At 43.0% G+C, this 23,135-nt stretch overlaps 2 protein-coding genes across 3 annotated transcripts; both read right to left on the bottom strand.

Moving 5' to 3' along the window:
• Positions 1-1,640: 1,640 nt before the first annotated feature.
• GHSR (growth hormone secretagogue receptor) lies at positions 1,641-5,720 on the bottom strand. Its single transcript, XM_076340664.1, has 2 exons — positions 4,967-5,720; positions 1,641-1,945 (listed from the first exon to the last, which is right to left on the bottom strand). The coding sequence occupies exons 1-2, from the start codon at positions 5,718-5,720 to the stop codon at positions 1,641-1,643; spliced, it is 1,059 nt and encodes a 352-aa protein (XP_076196779.1).
• Positions 5,721-11,912: 6,192 nt separating this feature from the next.
• On the bottom strand, positions 11,913-22,699 carry TNFSF10 (TNF superfamily member 10). Of its 2 annotated transcripts, none has more exons than XM_076341359.1 (5): positions 22,451-22,699; positions 18,411-18,563; positions 16,814-16,856; positions 15,958-16,077; positions 11,913-15,243 (listed from the first exon to the last, which is right to left on the bottom strand). In XM_076341359.1, the coding sequence occupies exons 1-5, from the start codon at positions 22,574-22,576 to the stop codon at positions 14,795-14,797; spliced, it is 891 nt and encodes a 296-aa protein (XP_076197474.1). In that variant the 5' UTR covers positions 22,577-22,699; the 3' UTR covers positions 11,913-14,794. The 2 variants fall into 2 exon arrangements, with proteins under 2 accessions (XP_076197474.1, XP_076197475.1); XM_076341360.1 differs by having other exon boundaries at positions 11,913-15,240.
• Between the last annotated feature and the right edge of the window lie 436 nt (positions 22,700-23,135).

The following is a 23,135-nucleotide window of genomic DNA, read 5'->3' as shown; positions in this document are numbered from 1 at the left end:
CTGCGAGTGCTGGGGTGGGGAGCAAGACAGGCTCAGGTGCCACACCGAGGAGCAGCAATCAGCCCCCTGGCCCTAGCAGAGCACTGGGTGATATAAAAGACACGGTATATACAGAAGAGGCCAAATTCTCTTTTTAGTTATACCTGAGCAGCACCGCCAGCTAAAGGTGTAACAGGCGGAAAATGGCCCATCAGCGTTAATAGGAGTTTGAAGGCAGTAGGACTTTTGCTATCAAACAATTCATTATGGAGAATCAGTTGCAGACCAGCTGGTAATAAATACTAGAACAAAATAAATAGAAAGCTGCTATTGCACGTGCATGCTCCAAAGATCTATTAGCTGGACCACAAAATCTACGTGTTGGTGTGACAATAGATGCAATATAAGACATACTTATTAGCGTAAAGGATGGAAAGCTTTCTGGTTTGCCTTTTAATGGCATACTTGAGTTATAAAAATCATTTGAATTTAAGATTTTTATGGATCAAGTATGAGAATGCGTCTGCCTGTGTCTTTTAATGCAGATTTTTCTATTACTTTGTCAGGTCACGTTGGTTAAAAAATGTTCTCAATTTAATCCTGCAGCAAACTAGTACAACTGCACACCGGGCTTTATGGGGGGACGTGGTACTGGTAACCGCCTGATATGCTTTAAACAGAAACACGTGGTGTTTTACAGGCAGGAGACCTGCCCTTAGCAGACTTGGGGGGTATGGTGGTGTGCGGCATAGGGACAGGTAGCCACAGACTCATTACAAATATCAAAACAACTAAAAGCTTCCAAGTTCAAACACATCGAGTCGTTCACGGTCAAGCTGAACAGAACAAGTACAGATGATTTAGCTAGTAAAAAAAAAATTACTTTGGTGGGAGATTGCATTCCATATTTTTATAGCATCACTGCAGTCCTGAAGTCAGCACTGTCCTTGTCCCAATGATACATATTAAAAAAAAATATTTCAGTACAGTCATGTTCTAAGCCACTTCCATGAAGGTATTTTTTTCGTTTCCTTTCTGCTAGGACATGAACATGAAGGTCATTTATTTTTAGCATGTTTAAAAATTATCCATTTTATTTCTCCTTTTCTTTTTTAAGAAATCATTTTCCTCATTCAGAGAAAAATGTTCATTTATTTAAAAATTAAGATTATGAAAACTGAATCAAATTCCATGTTTACTACTCCAAAAAGGCAATTCAATTTTCTCTCTCTAGGGTCTAGTTATATGCTAGCAAAATTCTTAGCAAAACTAAAGTTACCTCTGGAAGAATTCAGCTCGAATTAGCTGCTACTGAAGTCACGCAAACTCTCAAGCGAACTGGACTACATTTGCCTGTTAAGAATGGTAAAGCCTAGCTCTCCTGCTAAAGCCAGTGCTAAAAAATCATATGGGCAAAAGCAGCAGAAAAATAATACTTGAGCGTTGCCAAATTCTGTGACCATGTGCCTCCTTTTATAGTCTCAAAGTGCAGTTATTTTTTTTTAAATCTTTAACTGCCTACATTACATCTTTCAGCAAATCCAGACGATGACAAAAGTACAGCTTTAACGTTTCGATTTGTGTTTCTCGCCCTCTTTCTCTTTCACTATGGCTTTCTGGGAAATACTGGTAAGTGATGCTCTGGCGCTGGAAATCAGGTGTCATGTGATAACGCTCGGTTCTGTCCAAACACGCGAACTTTCTTGCTTCGTGCTGGAGAGTCTTTTCTTTGGAAGGGGTTTGAGTCCAAACAGCCGGCAAGCGGCGACCCGGTACTTCTTCGACATGATGTTGTAGAGGATGGGGTTGATGGCCGCGCTAAGGTAGAAGAGGACAAAGGACACCAAGTTGCAGTACTGGCTGATCACTGCTATCTCCAAGGATCCAGCTTCAAAGGATTTGGAAAATAAATATCGTCCTACGTGAAAAGGCAACCAGCAGAGTATGAAAGCAAATACCACCACAACTAAAATAAAAACAGCAGAAGAAATTGTGTTAAGTATGAGTATTAAAATGCAGGTGATTAAAATTCCGTTTTAAAATTCTGGGGTTTTAACAAATTAATCACAAAGTGTGAAAATGCCTCCCGTAAATTTTCAGTTTCGTGTCTCTCAATACATTCTCCGGGAGTAAAAATTAGCAATACTTAACACACATTGATCGTAGCTAAACAGGCTGCCTGTATACTGCACGACTAATCTGAGGTAGCGTACTTCTGAACGATAAAACACATGTTTTTATAAAATCAGAATTAATAATCAGAATGGTGACAAAAAAAGTATAACAATGTATCATCTGCAGTGTTTAACAAAAGCAAATTATATATAATGTGATAGACTCAACACTGTGTTATAATGAAGAATGTAATCACTGGGAAGCAAAATTGTTTAAGGCAAAGGCCCAAAAATAAAACAAACCACCAGAATTTGGACTTGTAGAGTACACGTGCCAAGGTAAGAACAGGAAGAGTGGTGCAGCCTCCCAGTTTGTCCATTTTTTAAAACAGGAGTTACTTCAAGAATAGTAAAACTAAATATATAAAATATAACTGCATAATTATAGTTACATAGTATATCTGTAATATTACACTATCACTATGGTTGCATTTTTATGTAAATATAGTATATGTCGAGTAATAGGAATGTGTGTATCTTTGAACATTGGCCCGTTTGAATTTCCATCCTAGAGAAAGGGAAACTTTTTCTGTTCATTTCCTGTGTGCTATTGACCTTTTATGATTTTTCATGTTGCTTTGAGTGTGTCTATTAATATACCAGAGAGAGAAAAACCAGAAAACTTAAGCAAGGTTTTTTGACATTCTTAAGCATTTTTTACCAATTAACCTGTTCTCTTGTGTTAGCAATCCTGCTTGCTCGTGTCAAGTCACAGGAGATATAAAATTCAAAGAGCTAAGAGGGATGATTGTCAGCACCTTCCCCAACAAACTTTCTGAACAAGCATTCCCAAGTTTAAATGGATACTTATGCAGGACTTATGGTGGACTCTAAAGCACAGAGATGAAATTCAGAGTATCTGTTTTCCAGCTCTGCGTCTTCTTGAGCCAACCACTTCCATTTTTTCCGCCGTATCTTCACCTACAAAATTCAGATAACGTTTCCCTAGCTCACAAGTGTGCTCTGGAGTTTAACTCGTGTAATGAATATTACCATGATGGTCATTACAAACAGAATTTTAAGCATAGTCAGTATTTTCACATGTGGGCATGCATATCCCTAGTCAGGCTTTCAACAGTTTGATCTTCACGCGTGCAGAATCACGTTGATTTCAATAGGAACGGGGTATGATAGCTCCTTTGCAAGTCAGGCTATACATTTAAGTGTTTAATTACCATCCTAGAAGCATAACCTTTCTCTACAATTTAAAAGAAGCGTTGATGCTAATCCCATTTACTTGATGTTCCATGACTTGCTGAAGTCTTATAAAGTGCCTTCTAAATTTTAAGCAGAACATTAAAACCAATGAGAGCAGACTGCATTGAGCATCTGCTGGTACTGAGCCCTTCTAACTTCTTTTCTTTCCATCTTTCCATCAGACATCAGACTGTTATTTAGAGAATATTGGCTCTCTGTCAGAGGACAGTCTTGCCACTGTCTTGCTGTTCTCAGACCTTCTAAAAGAAAAAAAAAAAGGTGTCTGAAATATTGTAATGCTTGCTGCTATACTTCGGGGCAGAAATAAACATTATTTCAAAATTCTTTACTGTTAAGTATACAGAAATATAAACATGGTAGTAATATAAGCTAGCAATTTACTTATTGTAAGTAGAGATTCATAATCCCGAAACTCTAGAAGTGTAAATGATGAATTACTTCCAAGGTCACGCTTACCAGACTGAAGTAATTCTATTGATCATAAAATGTAGCTGAAAGGGCACAAAGAATGACGCGGATTTTATTATTCTTCCTGCTGTTGCATAGTAATACAGCAGGACATGAACAAAAAATCAGTTAGGCTCTGATTTAGTAATTAAGGTACTTCGGACACACTGCCACCTCTTCATCTAGCTCATTAGCCCATCACTTCCACCTAGCTGAAATGAGCACAGCAGAGCTGCTGCCCGTGAAACCTTCTCCATGCAAAGCATCTCATCCCCACTGAAACCCATGGGATGACTTGCACTGCGGAGGACTTTTTGCTTGACTAAAAGTACGCAGCAGCAGGAGGATTCTGCAGTTCTCAGACACTAAACTGCAGAACAACTTTTTGGTTTTGTGCATCAAACTCCCATCACATGCACTGACTTAGTATGTTAAAAATTGTGTTTCCATGTGCCAAAAATAACTGTTGTTTAAACCATTCAGCAATGTAAATATACAAAGTTAGGAATGACAGTGTCTATCGTCTCGATCCTGTTTTCTTAAAGTCACTGAGAATTTACGCGAGAACAGACCTCAAAGGAGACAAAATGCTCCCTGTTCAGCACATGCTGGTGTTTTGCTAATATAAAAATGCAGATTGATTTTCATAAGCTCACACAGCCATCCTAGTAAATAACCCAAATTTGATAAAACCTTGATAGTCTTTTCATGTGAAACTAAAAACTAAGTGCACATCGTATCCTGCAGCTCAACTTTGTGGTTTGAGAAGGGTTTAGTTTTGTTTAAAAATCAAATAAACTACCCTTCTGTAAATAACATCGGTATCCACAACCAAAGAGCAAAAATGTTCAAAAAATCTCCAGGGCACTAGCTAATTGTAACTGCAGTATTTGTCCTTGTCGGTGATTGTTATTAACATTTGCTTAACTGTTTGAGAGTCCCCAGCTCGAACCAGTTAGAAATAAACCTAAGGAAGGAGGAGAGTTATTCTACGAACACCTTGAGGTGTAGCCCTTTGTATGAAACACTTTCAGTAAATGCTTTCCTTTGGAAGCACCTATAGTGAGCTACCAGTGCGCTCTCAGTCTTTCTCTCTCACACACACACAAGCACACACATCCTTTGGCAAAACAGAGCAAGAGTCGTACCTAACATTTTCACAGTTTGCTTGTTGTTCTTATCCCTGATGACAGCGTTTGGACCGATGTTCTTCCTCTTTCTCCTCCAGAGCTTCCTCCCGACGAGGCTGTACAGCACGGTCAGGCAAAACACGGGCAGGAAAAAGAAGATGCTGGAGGTCCAGACCATGATGGTGAGGAGCCCCGAGCGGATGGCGTACTCCGTGGCTCGGCACTCGTTGGTGCTCAGGGGGTTCGTGCCATTCTCGTGCTCGACCCCCACCAAGACAAAGATGGGTCCGGCGCTAATGAAGGAGACGGCCCAGAGGAAGAGGATGACCAGCTTGACCTTCCCCTTGGTGATGATCACTTTAGCTCGGAGCGGGAAACAGATGGCGACGTATCGCTCCACGCTGAGGGCGGTGATGTTGAGGATGGTGGAGTAGGTGCAGCTCTCGCTGACGAACTGGAAGAGCTTGCAGAGGAGGTCCCCGAAGTTCCAGGGCCGGTACTGCCAGAGGCGGAAGAGGTCCAGGGGCATGCAGAGGAAGATGAGCAGGTCGGAGAAGGCCATGCTGGACAGGTAGAAGTTGGTGGTGGTCCTCATGTCCCGGAACCGCGACACCACCAGCATGGTCATGAGGTTGCCGACGATCCCGATGACGAAGAGGAGGACGCAGGCAACGGTGATGCCGGTGAGCACGGGCGCAGGGAAAAGGTGCAGCGGGGGCTCGGTGCCCGTCCGGTTCTCCGCGCCGCGGCCGCCCGCGCTCCCCTCCCGCATCCTGCCGCCGCGGGCTGCGCATCACCGCCCGGCGCGCCCGCGGAGCCGCCCCCGCGCAGCCCGCGGCCCCCGCGCGGCCCGGCCCGGCCCGGCCCCTGCCTCCGCGCCGCTGCGCGCCCTCCGCCGCGTTGCTCGGGCAGGTGCGGAAGGCGGGGAGGGAAGAAGCGGTCCCGCTCCGCCTCTCTCCGGGCGCTGCTGCTCCCCCCGGCCCCGGGGAGGGCTGGCGCTCGCCGGCGCGTCAGAAGAGACGTGGGCGCGTTGGCTCCGCGGGCGCGGAGCGGCCCCGCGCTGCCCCGGGGCTCTGCTGCGGATCCGGCGCCGCAGGGCGAAGAACTAGCTCAGCCCCGCAACGCAAACCCCGGGCGGCTGCAAAATCCCTACCAGCATCATCTGTTAAAGTTTCTTCCCAAGTCCCCCGGCGCAGGAGGATTTCACCTCCGGCGTTTCTCACCTGCAGGCAGCGCCGGCCAAGCGCTCCCTGCCTGCCATCAGCCCGGTTTTGGCTGCCTGCACCGCCTCTGCCTGCTCGGGTGCGCTGGGCCGGTGCGGTTCCCACTTGTCGCTGTTGCAAAGGGCGGCTGTGCTCTTTGAACAGAGGTAACTTCCTTTTGTTGGTAGTTTAAGCGTTCTTTCTCCGTGCGTATCAAACTGCTGATGTTCAGGGATACGCAGTCCTACAGGGCACGTGGAGACGTAGCGATGGTGTAGAAATACAGGGGCGGCTGCGATTACCGTCTCCTCGTTTTGTATCTTTGCTCTGCCCTTGGATCTTGGCAGGAGCACGGGAAGGCTCCAGTCCAGTGAAGCCGCAGTAATCACCCTCTTCTATATGATTTATCCACAATTAAATTTTGATTGAGCATGTTTCTGCTGTCCTACGCTCTGCCCTTTGCAGACACACACATTATAACTGTGTGTTTCCCCAGCTGCAGACTCCTACGTACCACTAAAGGATAATGCTGTACCCAAGAAGAAATAAGACGGAAGCAGCACAAGGTGAGCTCGGGGACAGTAAAGTGACCCCCAGCACACCTGGAAAGGGGATATCTCTCCTCCTTTCCAACTTGTCCCTGCAAAGTGTCAGAGAGAGTGTGCTACAGCACAATCTTTTTTCACTCCTGTCTTTCTAGCTAGAGGGACTGCACCCCTTGCCTTGTACCCTCTCTCTCAGGTGGTGACCAGCGCTCTGAATCCACGTTGGCATCTAGCTTAATTCAGCTGAGAAACAGTTTTACACTGTTTTTCCAGGGTGCACTCACATACGTGTGTACACCATGTGCTAGCATTGCTATTTCATAGCTGCAGAGCTTTATTTAAGGATAGAGCATAAGCGTGGCCTGACACAATGCTGTGTTACTCTGCCTGTGCCTCTGAACGTGCCTGTTTTCAGATGAGCGCTTTCTGTAATAACACAAGCGTTAGCCTTAGTGCCTTGTCCGTATCCTAATTTGGATGATACATTTTTGCAGTTTCATTGGAACCAGTATTCATCATTCCTGCTCTTGAACCATGAGACAGTTTTGTGGCAAGTTACTCAACAGTTGTTAAATTTTATGGGGGATGGCTACACGTTAATTGCTGTTGAAAATAAGAAAGAGCCTAATGTGCTTCTCACTTTGTTTATCCAGCTGCCTATATAATTGTTTTATAAGATTCTAAAGAAAAATCATGGGCTGTATGCCACCAATGTACAGTTATTTCATATTACAATTTTGTGTCGTCTAAATGACATTGCATTGTATTATGGAGGAGCTGGTAACTACCTCTGTATTTAGGCTGCCAAATACTTTGTATTATTATAAAGAATTATTTCATTCTATTTTTTTTCCTGATAAATTCTCAGACCAGTGGCATTAGCTGCAGGATGTTGATATTTGGCAGAGAAAATGGCCTGAAGCTATAAATGTGACTTTTCTGTGTAGAGAGGATCCTTCATTCTCATGAAATTCTTCCAGTTTTTGCTGAGCTGTATCTTGCCAAAAATGACCATTTCCCTTTCCCCAGGGAGAGAAAAGCGTTCTTTCATTTTTTTCAGAGAAGAAATTGTTCCTTATTAAAATAATACTTGAACTGAGAGGTGTGTGTAGCAAAATCAAATAGCTAAAAGTGAGGTAGCACCAGATTTATATACTCCAGACAGCTTGAGCTTGTAATGCAATGAATTAACACGTAATTCATTGGGAATTTGATGTGCTGAGTGATGAGCCACTTGGATCAGAAATGGCAGTTGTGCTTTGAATCCAGCAACATTGATCCCCTTCTTGTTTGAAGGGTATCATGAGTCAAGGGCTTCTCTGGCTGCTTTTCCTTCATGGGGTCAGGGCCAGAAAACAAGTCAGCTGAGAGAGAAGAAAAGCAGCTTCAGTTTTCTGATTCTTTCTGATTTCTTTGGCAATTGCAGGCCAAATTTTGATGTGATATAAAGAATTGACATCGCACAAACTTTGCACAGTAATGAATTCCTGCTTCTGCTTTGCATATGCTGAAGGACAGTGGTGAAGATAGTGGTGATATAAAAGCTGTGAGGGCAGATGGCTTTAGGCTCCAGAAAGTTGCCTACTTGCCCTCAGCTGCAATAACAGTACTTTTATGTTGCCTTAACAACTGCAGAAACGATTGAAGTCACTGATGTTATTGGGATGAGAGAAATGGAAAGAGGCAGAAGTTAAGTACTTTTTATTCACAGTTTTATCCACTAACTGGATGTATGAACAAAACAGATATTCAAAAAATAATTTTTTAAAAGCGCATTATAATGGACACTTACCTTTCATGGAACTCTTAAAATATTGGTGCTTCTCTTCAGTAGCTGTAAAGCTGTGTTGAGCACTGCAGATAAGGTAGAAGAGAGTTTGTATTTATGGAGTTCTGAAATCTCTCTCCTGTGTTCCATTCTTTCCATTTTCTTCTCATCCAATAAAGTTTTAATTGTTGTTTCTACCATTGTTTGTTGTCATGGAAATATCTGAAGGCTTTGAGTATAGAATGATTATGGTTTTATTGTGGAGAGATGATGAAAGTGGAAAACAGACTTCAAGGAAGAGATCTCCCATTTAAAAATTATACAGTTCCAACAATTCACAGAAAAGCAAATGCAGTTTTTTGATTATATCCGGGGGCAGAAGATGTTTTGACTTTTATTATAAATGTATTTTAAGAACAGAAGGTAGCATCTGGTGTATGCTTTCAAAGGTTACAGTTTAGCAACTATCATCAGTGAGTAGCACTGATGAAATAGTGGTAATCCAGCTTAATAATGTAAAACCCAGAATGTGCTCAAGTGACTTTACAGTTGTTTATAGGCAGCAAACATCTGCAAGCAGACTTCAAAATAGTGCTAGTTTCTTAATCAGCAAAGCTGTGCTCTAACGCCCCTAACTCAAAGGCATCCATCCGTTTCAGACTTGGCTTTTTGCTGTGCTTCAGCTCATTGTGCCGCTAGGTCACACCCTGGGCCTTAATGTCCCTCTTCGTTTGACTTGTTCACCAAGTAGAGAGAGAACATGGTTCATCGGTCACAGGTATGTTTGCTCTGGGTTAAAAGTACAGAGTATTTATTAAATAATTTCTGGCATGAAAGTAGTAGATGTATCCCGCATTCTTTGAATACCATTGGACATTCTTTCTAAAGAAGATCTACAGGTTTAGACTCAAAGCTGTCCTGGCTTTGGATGGAGATGTTCACCTGATTTACATGTGTTTATTAATATCCATTATGATTTGTGTTCTGTTAGTGCCAGAACACGCAGGATGGGATTGCATAGTTAATTATTCCCGGTCATACTTTCTTGTTGATACTTCTATCTCATGTTAAATGGGGAGTGATAACTTGGCTCAGTTCACCAGCAAATCTGCAGTTAATCCACTTTGTCTTAACTACTTAACCCAGTAGTTATATGGGCTAAATACCCATGACTCAATACAAATTGAGAATGCCACGAGCTGAAGAATTCACAATCAAACAAAATCGAAAATATCTTGAGGAGGAATTTGTGCCTTGGATTCTATTGTGTTTAAATTCCAGGTTTCTGCAAGGCAGTTTGAATAACTTTGGATTCTCTCAGCTAATGCTGTGAGTGTTAAATACATGATGTGTTCAGTGCAAAAGTATTATGTGCATCAAAGACAAGGAGTGTGATTTATATTAAGTCTGGTAGAACAGCCCATAAAAATGGGAAGCTGCTTAAACTGAGAGGCTTCTGCCATAAGCCACAGCCCCGTCTCGCTGACCGCAAGCAGTTTGACAGCACTTCTGTCATGACCCAGTGTCCCAACTCGATGTCACCTCTAAAACTTTCAGAAGAAATTAATGGAAATGTCTATACAGGTTCGGATTAGGAATGTCTCGGGAAAAGGCATGGTATTACAAAGCAGCAGTGATGTGGTGGTCCGGCAGTTAACTGTGGTACCCTGGTAATCACAGGAAAATTAATGATTTTTAACATGTGACATAGCATGCAATTTCAGTCTGTTAATAGAAAAGTTATGGAGAACCAAATTTTGCATGATTCCGATGAAAAATGCTATAAACTTCCCTGTAACTCTACATGAAAAAAACCTCAACCTGTGAAAATTGGATCAGAACCAATGACATCTTAATCTATCTTCCATTTCTGCTACTGAATGGCAGGTGCCTTGGAGGGATGAATGAGATCTTGTCTGAGTATGCTTATTTATGTTATATTGATCACTACATTCAGTCTTTTCTTAGACCCTAATACTTAGATGTAATCTGAAGGCTAAAATTATGAATCTCAAAATCTTAGTGTCTGAATCAGGCTTTTTAACTGTTTGCATGGAGTACAACAAACACTTCCCTGATCCTGCTTGGGCAGTGAATGCTGCTGCAATACAAACAACAATAATTACATTTACTAAGGCAAAAAGAGGCAGAAAATAGAAGTCCGTTTCTATGAAGTAATGAAAGGTACAATAAAAGCCAGTTAGCTGGCATGTCCTCTTTCCCATGGAAACACCAGAAAAGAGAGAACCCTTTGCTGAAATAAAAGCAGTCTCTATGAAAGGAATAATTTCTTTTTAAAACCTGTGGGCATCCCTGCAAGTTGGGGCTGCGGTTGCAGGGGCTGCTCCTCCCCGGTGATGGCATACTGGTTCCAGTGGGTCTCAGTGTGGATGGGGAGAGCTGCACACACAGACCTACTCGTCTGATTACCGAGGCTTGAGGCATGCCCATCTGTTCCAAATAAAGCCTAACACAAACAGTGGGCTAAATGTATTTAGATTATGAGTCCATTAGGGAGGCAAGCATCCTTTTGTTAATCACGTAGATGTGCAGTGCGTAAAACAGCGATGTGGGGGTCTGCCAGAGCCCAGTACAGTGAGAGTAAGATAATATTGGGAACTGCTAAGAGAAGGCGATGTCAAAAGGAGACACACAGAGGTGAAATAGCCCTTGGAGTGGCTAAGGTGGGGGCAACATTCCTGGGGGTTTGTCCCCCAGGAGCAACTGGTTTCCCTGCTGTGGCACGTTGCTGCTGCTCCAGCTGTAGCCCTTCTCTGCACACGCAGGACGAAACCACCCCCTCTCCCATCTCAGGGCTGGGGGTCAGGTTAGATGATGCCTTCATGTCTTGTTGAGTTTCCATTGTTTGCTTGGGTTTCGTACCTTTTTTTGGTTGGGGCAAATTTTAGAAGTGGAGCGAATAGACCAAACAATAACCCGTGTTTGCTTTTGGGGCAGGGAGTGCATTTCTTTTCGACATTAGGGGATCTCCAGTTTACTGCTGCTTTACAACATCTGTGTAAATGGTCCTTGTCCCTCTGAATTCAATATATCTTCTACTGTAGTTTGGTAATGGGTAAGGATGAGATGTTTTCCTACTAAATAGATTTCCCAGTGCCTTAAATAATTGCCAAAGCACAGGAACATAAGAAGAACCTCAAGGGAAGTGCTCAGTGTTTTCTAGTCTCTGGTCATGAGATCATTTTCAGTGATTTCTTCACTGTACTGCTTCCAGATGCTGTTCACCAACTAGGGTCTGGAAGCCAGTTATATGGCATTACACAATATGGCATTGCTCAGTGGTTTGCATTATGTCCTTTGCATTGCAACCGTTTGTGGCATTTAATGGATTATGACTGATACCAACCAATGTCAGAGAAATTATTTCAGACAGGGTTGTTGTTATGGAAGCCATAGGATGACACCAATAACCACTGCAAGACTAAATATCTATTTACTGAAAATGTTTTATATAAAATGCATGTAGAAAAATTACAAAATTTACATGTTACCGCAACCTACATCCACAAATAAAAATTTGCTACATTCGCCATTCAACATAAAGTGAGATGAAAAGTATGATTCAGGGTGCAAATGTGCAAACAGAAGTTGCTATATCTTTCCATTCATCTTCAAATGTGTCCTGACTGATATTGCTTGATAATCTCCCCCAAGATAATATCTGGCAAGCATGCCTTTGGATTATTCAGAAATAAAATATGATTATTTGGTGTGATCCCTGTTGCGATATGCTCTGCATGCAGAGACCAAGAATATGTACATTTAGATAAAAAAGGAAGGTAATGCCAGGGAGCATTCCCCAAGCGACAGTGGGCATGGTGTTGTATATTGAGAGCTGAGGAGAGAACATGGAGCAAAAAAATCCGTGTGTAATAGTTTGTCTTAGCATCAGCTGTGAGTTTGTGGCGTCCCCCACGGTTTCCTTCCAGTCCTTTCTAGCAGCCATGACTCCTACATTATACAAATCGCTTCTTAGCCATAGGGAGGGTTTCTGACTGTAAGCTGCCACCAGTAAATCCAAAATACTTTTTCACAGTTCAAATAAATTTTCTTTCAAATAAGATAAATAAAAATAACAATTCTAAAAAAACCCCCAACTTTTTACTCTAATAAATTGCTAAAAAAACCCTCAAATCTGATAACATGGGTCAATCCTGTGGTGAGATCAAAAAGTCCGGTCCATTTGCAAGAACTTACAAAAGTCATTTCTCTAATACAGCAGACATCCAGATATGTAGGGAATGGCTTTGTTCTCCCTAGCCTTTTCTGGCAGGAAGAAAATTTCTGAATTAAATTCTGAAATCAGAAAGAAAACTGTAGAAATATTTTGTGTTCTCTGTTCAAACAGATGATTTGAGAATGGGGCAAACCAAAGTGTTCCAGTAAATGATGAAGAATTTCACGTATTTGATTACCACTGAAAACAGCATATGTGATGCTACGTTAAAACAGCAGACAAAAGTTAAAAATCATCATTTTAGGCTTATGGCAGTGTGTTTCTTTGCCCTAACCTGACAAAAGGAGAGTATTCCTGAAATTCTTCTCCTGCTGCTCAAACACAGGTATTTAAGTGAACCAATGTAACTGCTTTTCTGAAGGACAAAATAAATGCAGGGGCTTGTGTCTATTCATTTCCTCTTGTTGACAAAGTAGTAAGATGAATGATGCATGTTTACTCGTGAGGCCCATATACAAGGGCTGTACAATGGTTTAATTACCAGAATGTCGAGGTCAACGTGAGGGTTCCCACGGCAACCTTAGCGTACTGAAAAAACAGACAAGCAGATTTTCTTCTGGCATCATTCTGTTGGCGTAAAGTAACATTTGCAGAACAACTGTCTTCCTTTCCCTCCATTTTTTTTTTCACTTTCACCTTCTTTTCCCCACTGTTTTCTCTGAACCTGGACAAAATGCATTCATGGTGCAAATTGGTATACGCTCCACTGACAATGCTGTGGATGTGCTGATTTATGCTACCCGACTTTTGCTGTGGATCTAGCCCACAGCTTACACTTGCAAATCTTTTTTTCCCTTTAGGTTTTTTTTTTTAATATAAAATAGTCCTACTCATAGAGTTAAAAAATACAGTGGCCAGTTTTAAAAAAAATTGATTTAAAAAAAAGTTATGAAAATTTTCCACCCATTCCTAAAAATAAAATAAAAATCAAAACAGCATTACCCAAATTGCAGCTCTTGTTTAAGTACAGATAGTTGTGTATGTTTTCCTTAAAGTATTAGTCATCGGGGTGTGTTATTCTGCATTACATCCTACCAAATACAGGCCAGTAGAAATAAACATGGAAGAACCATGTCATGCTTAATTCGTGGCAAATGCCTAATAGAATTCAGTATTTACAGAAAAACACCTTTTTTCTGGATCAAGTACTTGCTGTCAACAAGTGTAACAGCAACTACATTACTGAATCTATTGGAAGCCTGGTGAAATCTTTGCAGCACAGCAATTAAGTAAATAGGCACTATCATAACGTGCTGATCAAAATACTGATTGATTTCAAAACCTCTTCTGTGCCATTTCAGCAGCTGTTTTTATGTACAATACCCTTATTAAGACAGACTAATGTGTTTACTCAAGCCATGATCCTGAAAAATGCTTAAGCACATATTTAATTTCAAGCATGTAAATACCCTGATTTAGTCAGACTGTTCGTGTGCTTAAAATTAATTAGGTGCTTAAGTGCTTTGTTAGATGAGATGAAGACGTGCAGTTTGAGTTTCTGACAGCCTTTCACTTTTGTAAAATTCAGATTCAAACAAAAACTTCCAGAGTAATTCCACGGGCATCCAGGAAGCAGTACTTCAAAGGCTCCTTACAGGAGCCGAGATATTCAAGATGGGGTCCCAATGGAGGCCACGAATAAAATTTGATGTCCAGTCTCAGCCTCAAGAAACCAGACCCGGAGCATCCTCCATCCCACCTGCCGTGGCTGAGCTGGTGTGGAGCATCTCTGTGGAGGTGGTGGCGAGCGCTTACCTGCCTGGGGTGCTGGCCGAAGGTATCATCTGTGGCGTGTGAAATCCTCGCACGTCGCCAGCCTGGCTGGGCAGCGAGCCGTGGTGCCCATGCCTGCACAAAGCATCACCATCCGCAGCTGCAGCCAGCTGCTGCTGCTCCTTCCCGGCTGGTGGGAGAGTACTCGGCACAGTCGGACCTCACGCTGAGCGAGCTGAGAAAGGGGAGTCTGGTATTGTCGGTATTGCTACAGTGTTTGCTTATTATCCCCTATTTTCTAGAATTTTAAGCTGGTCCTGACTATGAAGACTGGCTCCTTTGGAGCATGATTTTCATCTTTTAACCTATCATAAAGGCTCCAAAAAAACTTGCTTCTTTGTCCATGTCAACTATGTCACCATTACTGACAGAAACAAAAATCCTGTCCTCTCTTTTCAGCTGAAACACACCACCTTGGTAGATGGAGTAAAGTCCATATTCTGCCTTTTTAGACCAGCAGCTTGTTCTTGCACTTTTCATGAGCAAAATGGGCTCTGGGTAGTTAGTCAGTTTGTAAACATACTGGACAAGCTGTTTGGGGTTCCTAATTTGTGCCAACAAATCTGAATCCTCGTTCTCGTTTTCACGGAAACGAAAATAAGTTTGTGAGTAGATGTAATAAAACCCGGTTTGGGGTATCACTAACTCGCCATTTCTCAGCTCCACGTTGTACAAGAAAGAGTGGCCTTTCCTTGACGATTCCCAGTTGTATATTTTTTGTCCGTTCCCTCTTCTGGGTGAGGAATCTACTTGAGAAAAAAGAGAGAAAATGTTAAATTAAAAGCCAGGTAGTGAAGCCAGGTGTCTGCTAGTCGGGGAGACTGGTTTTTTATAACGAAGTAAGGAAACCTGCTCTTCCCAGCAGCTCATTAGGTCCATTCTCAAAACAATTTGAAGGTCCAGATGTAAGCTGTTTAGCTCTATGTGGGAATTCACATGAACTACTTTTATTTTTAATTTTTGTTCTCCCAAATAAGAGGAAAATCACCATGTTGTTACTTAGTAACAAAGTTAAAATATCCATTTGTGTCTGATACCCTCTAAAGCCGTAGAAACCCTCCCAAGCCTTTCATTAATATGGCCTGAATGTCAAGCCTCTCCTGTCTCTGTCTCGCATTTCTAATAGGTCTGTCACCATAGCAGCTGGGACTCACACAACTAACAGAAGGAAATTAAAGGAAAGAAAAGAGGAAAACTTAACATTAGGAAGAAGAGTATTTATTTTTTTTCCCCTAATGAAGGTTCCAGAAGAAAAGTTAGTGAGGTGCCCAGAGGGAGCGGGCTTTCTCCCTGTTCTGCAAGAAATAGCTCAAAAAACCATTGTTTGGGACAAGAAGACTTTTTTATGATTTGTTTCTTACTGTTAACTCCATGTGAGTATTAAAAAGTGTATGTAAGCATCAGGCTAGCAAGGAGAGAGTAAGTTCTGTGATCTTTAACTGTTTTCAAAGGTTTTTCCTTACTGCGTGGGGACAGGGAATTCTTCCTATTGCTGTTGCCCGTCAGATGCGCCGCGATCCTGTTGATGGGACTGCGCGGTGGCTGCTGCCCATCGGTGTGCGACAGCGTCAGGGCTCTTTCAGCTAAGGAAAGAGCAGAAAAGGAACCTCACATTAGAAGCGAGAATGTTAGAAAGCATGTCTGTCCCCTTCGACCTGATTTTAAGGAATATGTATGTCTTTTTTTTTTAATTGACTAAATCATAAGAATGCTATATACTGGCTAATAAGGCTCAAATTTCTCTTTTACTCTCGCTCTCCTTGAAATGTCTTTATATGCCTCTCTGTTCTCCTTTTTCTCCTCCCCCCACCCCAAAATTACTAATTGACAACTTAACCCATAGTACCAGATTTTCACATTCATGATCAGTATCTTTTATGGTTAAGTATTCATAATCTTTACTCTGAATTTCCACTCGGAGATCGTAATGCTTTCGCTCAACATGTTTGGAGCTGTACGAGCTTCAGCAGAGCTATTCCTTAATCAATCCATGCATACAGCAGTTCAGTGCTGCTTGTTCCCAGGAGAGCAGACTGCTTAAATGTCCCCGTAACACTGGGGGACTGAGGTCTAGAAGCTGAGTCCTCTGCATCCACCTTGGCTACCTTGCTCTAACCACTTGACCATATTTCTGGCCTCTGAAAATTTGCCTTCTAGTAATAAGTAATCATTTTTCAGTAACTTGCTGCCGAAGAACTGTGTAACTGTACAAGATCTTAGTCGCTGGTTTCTGCACTTTTAAAAAATTCCTTCAGCCGCTACACATCAGGTGTCACTAGCAGCTCCTTTTTGCCACAGATAATAAAATTATTATAATACCGTTGACTGCAGATATGTTTTCCTCGTAGCTTCTCGACATCATCTGCCAACAAACACATAGAAAACAAATTAGTTTGTCAGCAGAAACTGATAGGTGCAGGAAAAAGACACTCCTTTCTCAAACTCATAAATAAAGGGCATTCTGGATTTGATCAACAAGCAAATAAAAAAAAAGCCTATTAATTTGTTGTAACCAAGCACTTCTACATTTACATCTTTTATGTAACGAAATATGTGGGAAAACGTTTTCAAGAGAGCTCAGCCATCTGGGCTTTAAGTCTACTGGAAAATTTGACCCTCGTGCTCTTCTTACCTAAGAAGAGATACAGTGTGCAAGTGTCAACTTCTGTTTGCAGTATACCTAGCAGCGTGCACTTCTGTGGGATCTTGGCTCTGGGAAATTAAATTTCATTTCTTTTTATATCTCTACCTATCTATCTATCTAAGCCCTTAAGCCAGCATATCTTACTTTGTGCACTCCCCTTCTTTATAACTGTTTGCTGACGGCTGAAATGAACTAGTTTGGTTACTGATGGTGCTGCAGCAAGCTGATGGTTTGAGATGATTTACCTGGTGGTTAGTCACCCTGGGTGACTAACATGGGCCCTGTATTGCCATTTACTGATGGGTTCTGCCCTGCCACATTTCCACTTACCTATCTAGCCGTCCATCTACTATTATTATTATCATCATCATCATCATTGTCCTTATCATTATCATTTATTATTATTTCTGGCACCCAGGCTATCTTTTTTTAAGCAATCAGGGAGCTAGTAGGTATATTAGATGTGTAAACGTCCACTAAATACTTTATGCAGAAGTTTCAGGGACTTCACTGGCAGAACTTCCACCAAAGGAGCCGAGATCTCTGAATACAAATAGAGGATCTATTTTGGGCTGCAGGATTTGCCAGGTATGCAGCCAGAAGTGAATTTTTATGGATGCGCTTTTTTATGTGCTGGAGATGGGATTTTGAAAACCATTCCAGGAGATTTTAGCCTTTCTGATTTTTCAGTCAGGCTTATTTTCTTCTCTGTAGCCAAAATTACATGTATTGTATTTAAGTCATGCAGGAGATGGTGTTCTTTGAATGCTGAGCGGAGAAGGTGCTGTGCCCGATGCTGTGTGCTCGCTCGCTCTTTCCTCCCCTAATACATTATACAGTTCATGACTAGACCATTCCTCAGGCACCTTTTTACCTCTCCCTGTGCTACATTTCATCTCATTTTCTCATGCCAGTCTCCCTGTGTTTCCAAAGAGGGAGTGACACCTCTGATAGCACTATGGTCTGTATGGTCAGGTAGAAAACAAGCTTGAGTCAAGCACTTCTACCCTGAGGTATTTCAGATAAGCCAATCTATCACTGAAATTAGCTTAGTAAAACCTGATTGTCTTTGCTTTATTATTTCCTGAATCTAGTCAAACCACCGTCAGGATTTTTTTTGGCTTCAGTGCAAGCACTCTGCAGCTGAAGCTGTGGCTTGACTATTGTTTTGCAGTAACACAATCCGAGAGCCCCCCTTTATTCTGCTATTAGGATTTTTTCAATAGTAGTATCACCAAGCGCCACTGTTTCAGCGTGTCAGTTCCCAAATACCTTTTTAATTAACTTTCCCAGGTGCCACTTTACTTGCCAGCAGGGATCAGCTGCTCTGTCTTCGTTTTCAATTAGATCCAAGTTTTGGATGAAATTTCCGATTTCCTCCCCGGTGAGACAAGCAATGCCGCTCTTGGAGTATGTGTCCTGGAGCTGCAGCAGAAGGGAAAGCCAGGATTTTTCACCTGTGATGTGCTTGCAGATGTTCAGCTGTGGTATGTCACTAAATTCACTGCGCTTAGGAACACTTTTTTCTTTAAAGCATTTGCTAGTACGGTGCAAGTTATGAGTATATAGACAGCAGGAGTAGTTAATCCTCATTTTACATATTTATTTAACTATGATGGCATACCTAATATGCAAAAATATACCTACATTATCTCCACGGACATAAATTCAATACCCAAATCACTAATGTTGTGAATTCTTTAGTTTCTCTAGTTCTGCATTAAAAACATTTCTTTTGCACAAGGGATTTTTCTTCACAAATTATTGAGGACAAAATAAAATACCAGACCTTAAAAGTACTTTCCATTCTGTCTTTTCAGCCAATGCCACTTACAATCCAGGCTTTCGTTGATATATATCCGTACCGTAGCCTCCCCATATCCAGTCTGGGGTCTCTCTGTAACTGTATTTGACCTAATAGCCCAGAACAAAGTCCAGACAACAGAAATGACATCTGGGTCCAAATAAAATTATAATGCTGAATGCTTGTGACATGGGCCTGTGTCTATACCCTCTAGTCACAGAGAAAGCACACTTTCTTCCGATAAAGAGAAATGAGTTTGAAGAGAGTGGCAAAACTCCTGTTGCCTCCAAGGGCATCCGGCTGGGAGAGTTTGTATCACAGCAGAAAGCTCCTCCAGAGCCCCGCTGCCTCCGCAGGGCCAGGGCGAGGCGACACACACAACTCCAGCTGGCGCTGTTGTTTAATGTAAGAGCACGTAACCTGCGCTGCCTCCAGCAAATGCCAGCAGAGATCAGCTCCTGTTTGCTTTGAACTCGATTGCTGCTGCATCAGCTATAAAGACTGGTAAGGCTTGTGCCAGCAAAGTACTACAGGAACTTGGACGAAACAGCAATCAGCAATAAACATGCAAAACATTCAGATGGACTTCTTGTAACATTTAAATGTCACTCTTGCGTTAAAAAAGTTTGGTTTGCTAAACAGATACATTTATTCTACAAGTACCAGTTTCAGCTGTCCTTGAGGCTGGGGTATTGAAAGCAACAAATGGAGTCACCTCCTCCTTCACACTCCCATACTTTTCCTGCCTGTCAGAAAACAAAGGCGTTTAGGAAGAGATTCCATGCTCCAGGAGGATTAGGAAAGTTCACTCATACTACCCTGCAAGTCCTACTGGGTTGAACAGCAGCTTCAGTTTGCCACAGCAGACTCTACTGAGCTTCATCTAATACTTGAAATGATTCTGTACTTTGCAGGCATCAAAGCGAAACGGGGCCACCACTATGAGTGTCTGTGAAGGTTTCCATGTCCTTGCTGAGAAGTACAGTGATATTGTTAAATCAGGTTTCTTGTTTCAAGAACCCACTTAAAGTGATTAAAATTATGTGCTTATTAAGGTAAAAACACACTTAAAACTAAGGGCTCTGACAGTTTTAACTATACTAGCTTCTGTAACAAAGTAGTTTGATGAGTTTAAAAAAAAAAAAAAAAAAGTGAGCAGATAAGATATTAGTTTATTCTCTTACCAGACCTGCTACAGCTCACCTCTGAGCTTTGCCTCCAATCTGGAAGCAAACAGTCCTGCGCTTCTGCCTTTTCCTTACCTGGCATACTTTTCCCCCAAACAGCTTTACTATCCTGGCATTGGAACAGTATTTTGCATGCATTTTGAAATCCTCAGGGAATGCAACCTTGTATCAGCACCGTATGGTACTGAAGGACTGCTATTTCTGGTTTATGGGTAGAGAAAGTAAGGCATGGGGATGTTGTAAGACTTATTCAAATGAGGTTTATCTGTAGCACTTTTAAGTTTTTGAGGACAGAAGTCCTGCAGGAACGCTACCTTGTAAAGCTTCTCTCCTATTCTAGGAGTAGTGCATGGACTATGTTTTCAAAACAGAAGGAAGTCTGAGGATACTTTCCTTGCAGCCCTGTATCCTGAAGCATAATGAACTTTATTGTGCTCGTGTCTCAGCACTTCCTCCCATAGCAAAACTGTTAAACAAATGGTCATATTTGTAGTCCTACTCAGATTACTACAGCTGCAGAGAAAAAAAACCCTGCTAGTTATACATTATTCTTTTTGTAAAGATAAAAATATCTGCAGTCTGTGCAGCCATAGTAATTTGGTGAAGGTGTAGAAATGCAGACCTTGTGAACAACAAAGGGAAGAAAAAAATGGGCAGACAAAATTTGCAGTTTATCTTCTGAGATTTATTCCACATGCACCATGTGGATGTGGGGTAGCAGACTGTGTTTCTAGATAAGCTTTTTCCTTGTTTATTGCGCACCAGATGGCACATGCAAGAATACGTGCTTAAGGTACCCCCTCCAGAGCCAGCAACCTTACTTTGTAGCCCAGCAGAACTTCAGTGTGGGCAGATTTAGCTTTTCACACCACATGCAGGCTTGTATTCTTCAGAAACAGTGAACTGTATTTTGGGCGAGTATCACTAGATGTGGTTGTGTCCCAGGTGTACATATTTGAATAAAAGGAAGGGAAAGAAAAGTGTGGTTACTAATTACTTAGATTGGCAAGCTCGTTAGCAAAGGACTCTGAACCGTATGCATGAAGAGACGAGAATGCATTTATATGTTTTTCTTCATTATCAGTACTATGCAACCTGATTTCATAAAATCAACACGTCTCTGTGACTCCCCCATTTCACCAAATATGGGACAGCCACAGCTATAAACTTAGCAGGAAAATCTGTTTTATACGTTTCCAAAATATGAGCATTGGCTTATATTGTAGAATACTGTATACCCTTTAACATTTGCTTCACAGAGGACTTTGGCATCTCAGAAGACCCCACCTATTAAATTTGGTGTGGAATAAATGCACAGGTAACATAACATTTTACATTTATGCAATACTTTCTGAAGTTGTATAACTATAGCACACTTACCTGCAGTTAGGTTTACCTTAGTGCCAGGGAGAGCAACATACTGGTACAACTGTACGGCAGGATAGTAAATTTTGGGCAAGACACTCAGGGAAACCCTGAGTACTAGGGGGTCAGCGAAAAGCAGGACCACACACCGAAAGGCTTGTGGGACTATAAAATAAATGTAATTTGCTTGGAATGCAAATGATCTTTCGCAGGAAGAGGAAAGAGTTAAGCAGCAGCTAGCAGGCTTGAAGGGTGGCTGCAAGGAGACCAAAGCATCTAGGCTATACCGTGGGTATTTTACAAGTCATTCTGAGGAATTCAGTGGTGTTTGCTGTCTGGGTGAAGTTCCTTTGGGATTAGTCACCGTCTTAAAACTATGTATTTTCCCAGAGGAGGCATTTAAAAGGCACCTCAGCTTTTCTCAGTCTTTTTTCCCCTGTTGTCTACATGAGTATCCAGTTGGCAGAGGCTGCTGTTGCAGTCCTCCGAGCGCTACTAACGTTTCTGCAGTGCTGGTGGGGCACCGCAATGTGACGAGATAGCAAGTTTGGCGCTCTAATGAAAAGCACATTTGCTACTTCTCTGCAAAGAAGTGTAACTTCTTTGAAAAAAACAAAAAGGCAAAACCTTTTTAATTGTTCTTGCCTTGAACACTGCCCCCTGCGTGCATACCCACGGCCCAAGGAAAGCTTAGACAAAGGAGCAGGCACACGCACAGCGAAGCTCTTTGTCTGGGGAGCGCTGGGGAAGCTCTGCTCTCCTGCCAAACAAACACCTTGAAGCTGCCTGCAGCTCCGCTCGCATCGCCGGCAGCGCAGCGCAAACCCGCAGTCGGCTTCTGCACAGAGCAAGGACAAACGCCGCGCGGGTGTCCGTCTGTCCTTCCTTTTCTTGGCCAAAAAAAAGGGAGAGAAAGGGGGAGAGCGGGGTCCCCCCGGTTGCCCGCCCCCACCAACCTGTTTGAGCTCGTTGGTGAAGTAGAGGAAGGTGACGGCCACGCAGACGGACTGCAGGAGCACGGCGGCGACAAGCACGGCCCCGCAGGTCTGCCCGGGGCTGGGACCGGCCGCGGGCAGCATCATGGCCGGGCAGGGCTCGCCCGAGGCTGCGCTGCGCTCCTCGCTCGGGAGGCTTTTCCCTCCGGGGAGGAGCGGGCCGGGCCGGGCCGGGCTGGGCTGGGGGCTCACCCGCCGCTCTCCCGCGGCGAAGTGCGGCCCCCGGCAGCCCGCCCGCTGCACACCCCGCCCCGGCTGCCCGCCTCCCCGGCAGCCCCGGCCCCGCGGTGGCGAGCGGAGCGGGCGGGACCCCGCCTCCCCCCGCCCCGTCCCGCCGAGCCGGGCGGCTGCCGCCGCGGCGGGGGGGGCGGTGCGGGTCCTGCCGGGGCGCCTCCGGCTCCTGCCTGCCCCTCCCCGAAGCGGGGGGTCGTTTCTCAGCCGTCACGTTGCAGGGCATTTCTCGGCAACCGTTCTGAGCCACCTCCACTAGCGAATGGTGAAAACAGCATTTTTTTTTTTTTTTTTTTAAGAGATTAAGGCTCTGGTGAAGAGTACGGAGAGGCCCAGAGTTTCCTGACTCCACGCTGTGTTATCCCGCTCTGTAGCTTCTGCCGTAGAGCTAGTGCATCGCAGAAAGGGGCCTGTG

The sequence above is a fragment of the Aptenodytes patagonicus genome, chromosome 6, assembly GCF_965638725.1.
Source record: "Aptenodytes patagonicus chromosome 6, bAptPat1.pri.cur, whole genome shotgun sequence".
Classification (NCBI taxonomy): domain Eukaryota; kingdom Metazoa; phylum Chordata; class Aves; order Sphenisciformes; family Spheniscidae; genus Aptenodytes; species Aptenodytes patagonicus.
The sequence above is the reverse complement of the archived record's forward strand: the minus strand, read 5'-3'. Positions and strand labels throughout refer to the sequence as shown.

Bases quoted from the DNA above. Each gene is read 5' to 3' on its own strand.
- GHSR (XM_076340664.1), bottom strand. From the start codon at position 5,720: ATGCGGGAGGGGAGCGCGGGCGGCCGCGGCGCGGAGAACCGGACGGGC. The intron at 1,946-4,966 runs GTACGACTCTTG...TTTTTATTTTAG, and splicing joins GCAAACTGTGAAAATGTTAG to TTGTGGTGGTATTTGCTTTC.
- TNFSF10 (XM_076341359.1), bottom strand. From the start codon at position 22,576: ATGATGCTGCCCGCGGCCGGTCCCAGCCCCGGGCAGACCTGCGGGGCC. The intron at 16,857-18,410 runs GTATTTGGGAAC...GTTTGTTGGCAG, and splicing joins TGGGAAAGTTAATTAAAAAG to ATGATGTCGAGAAGCTACGA. The intron at 15,244-15,957 runs GTAAGGAAAAAC...TTTTTTCTCAAG, and splicing joins GAATTCCCTGTCCCCACGCA to TAGATTCCTCACCCAGAAGA.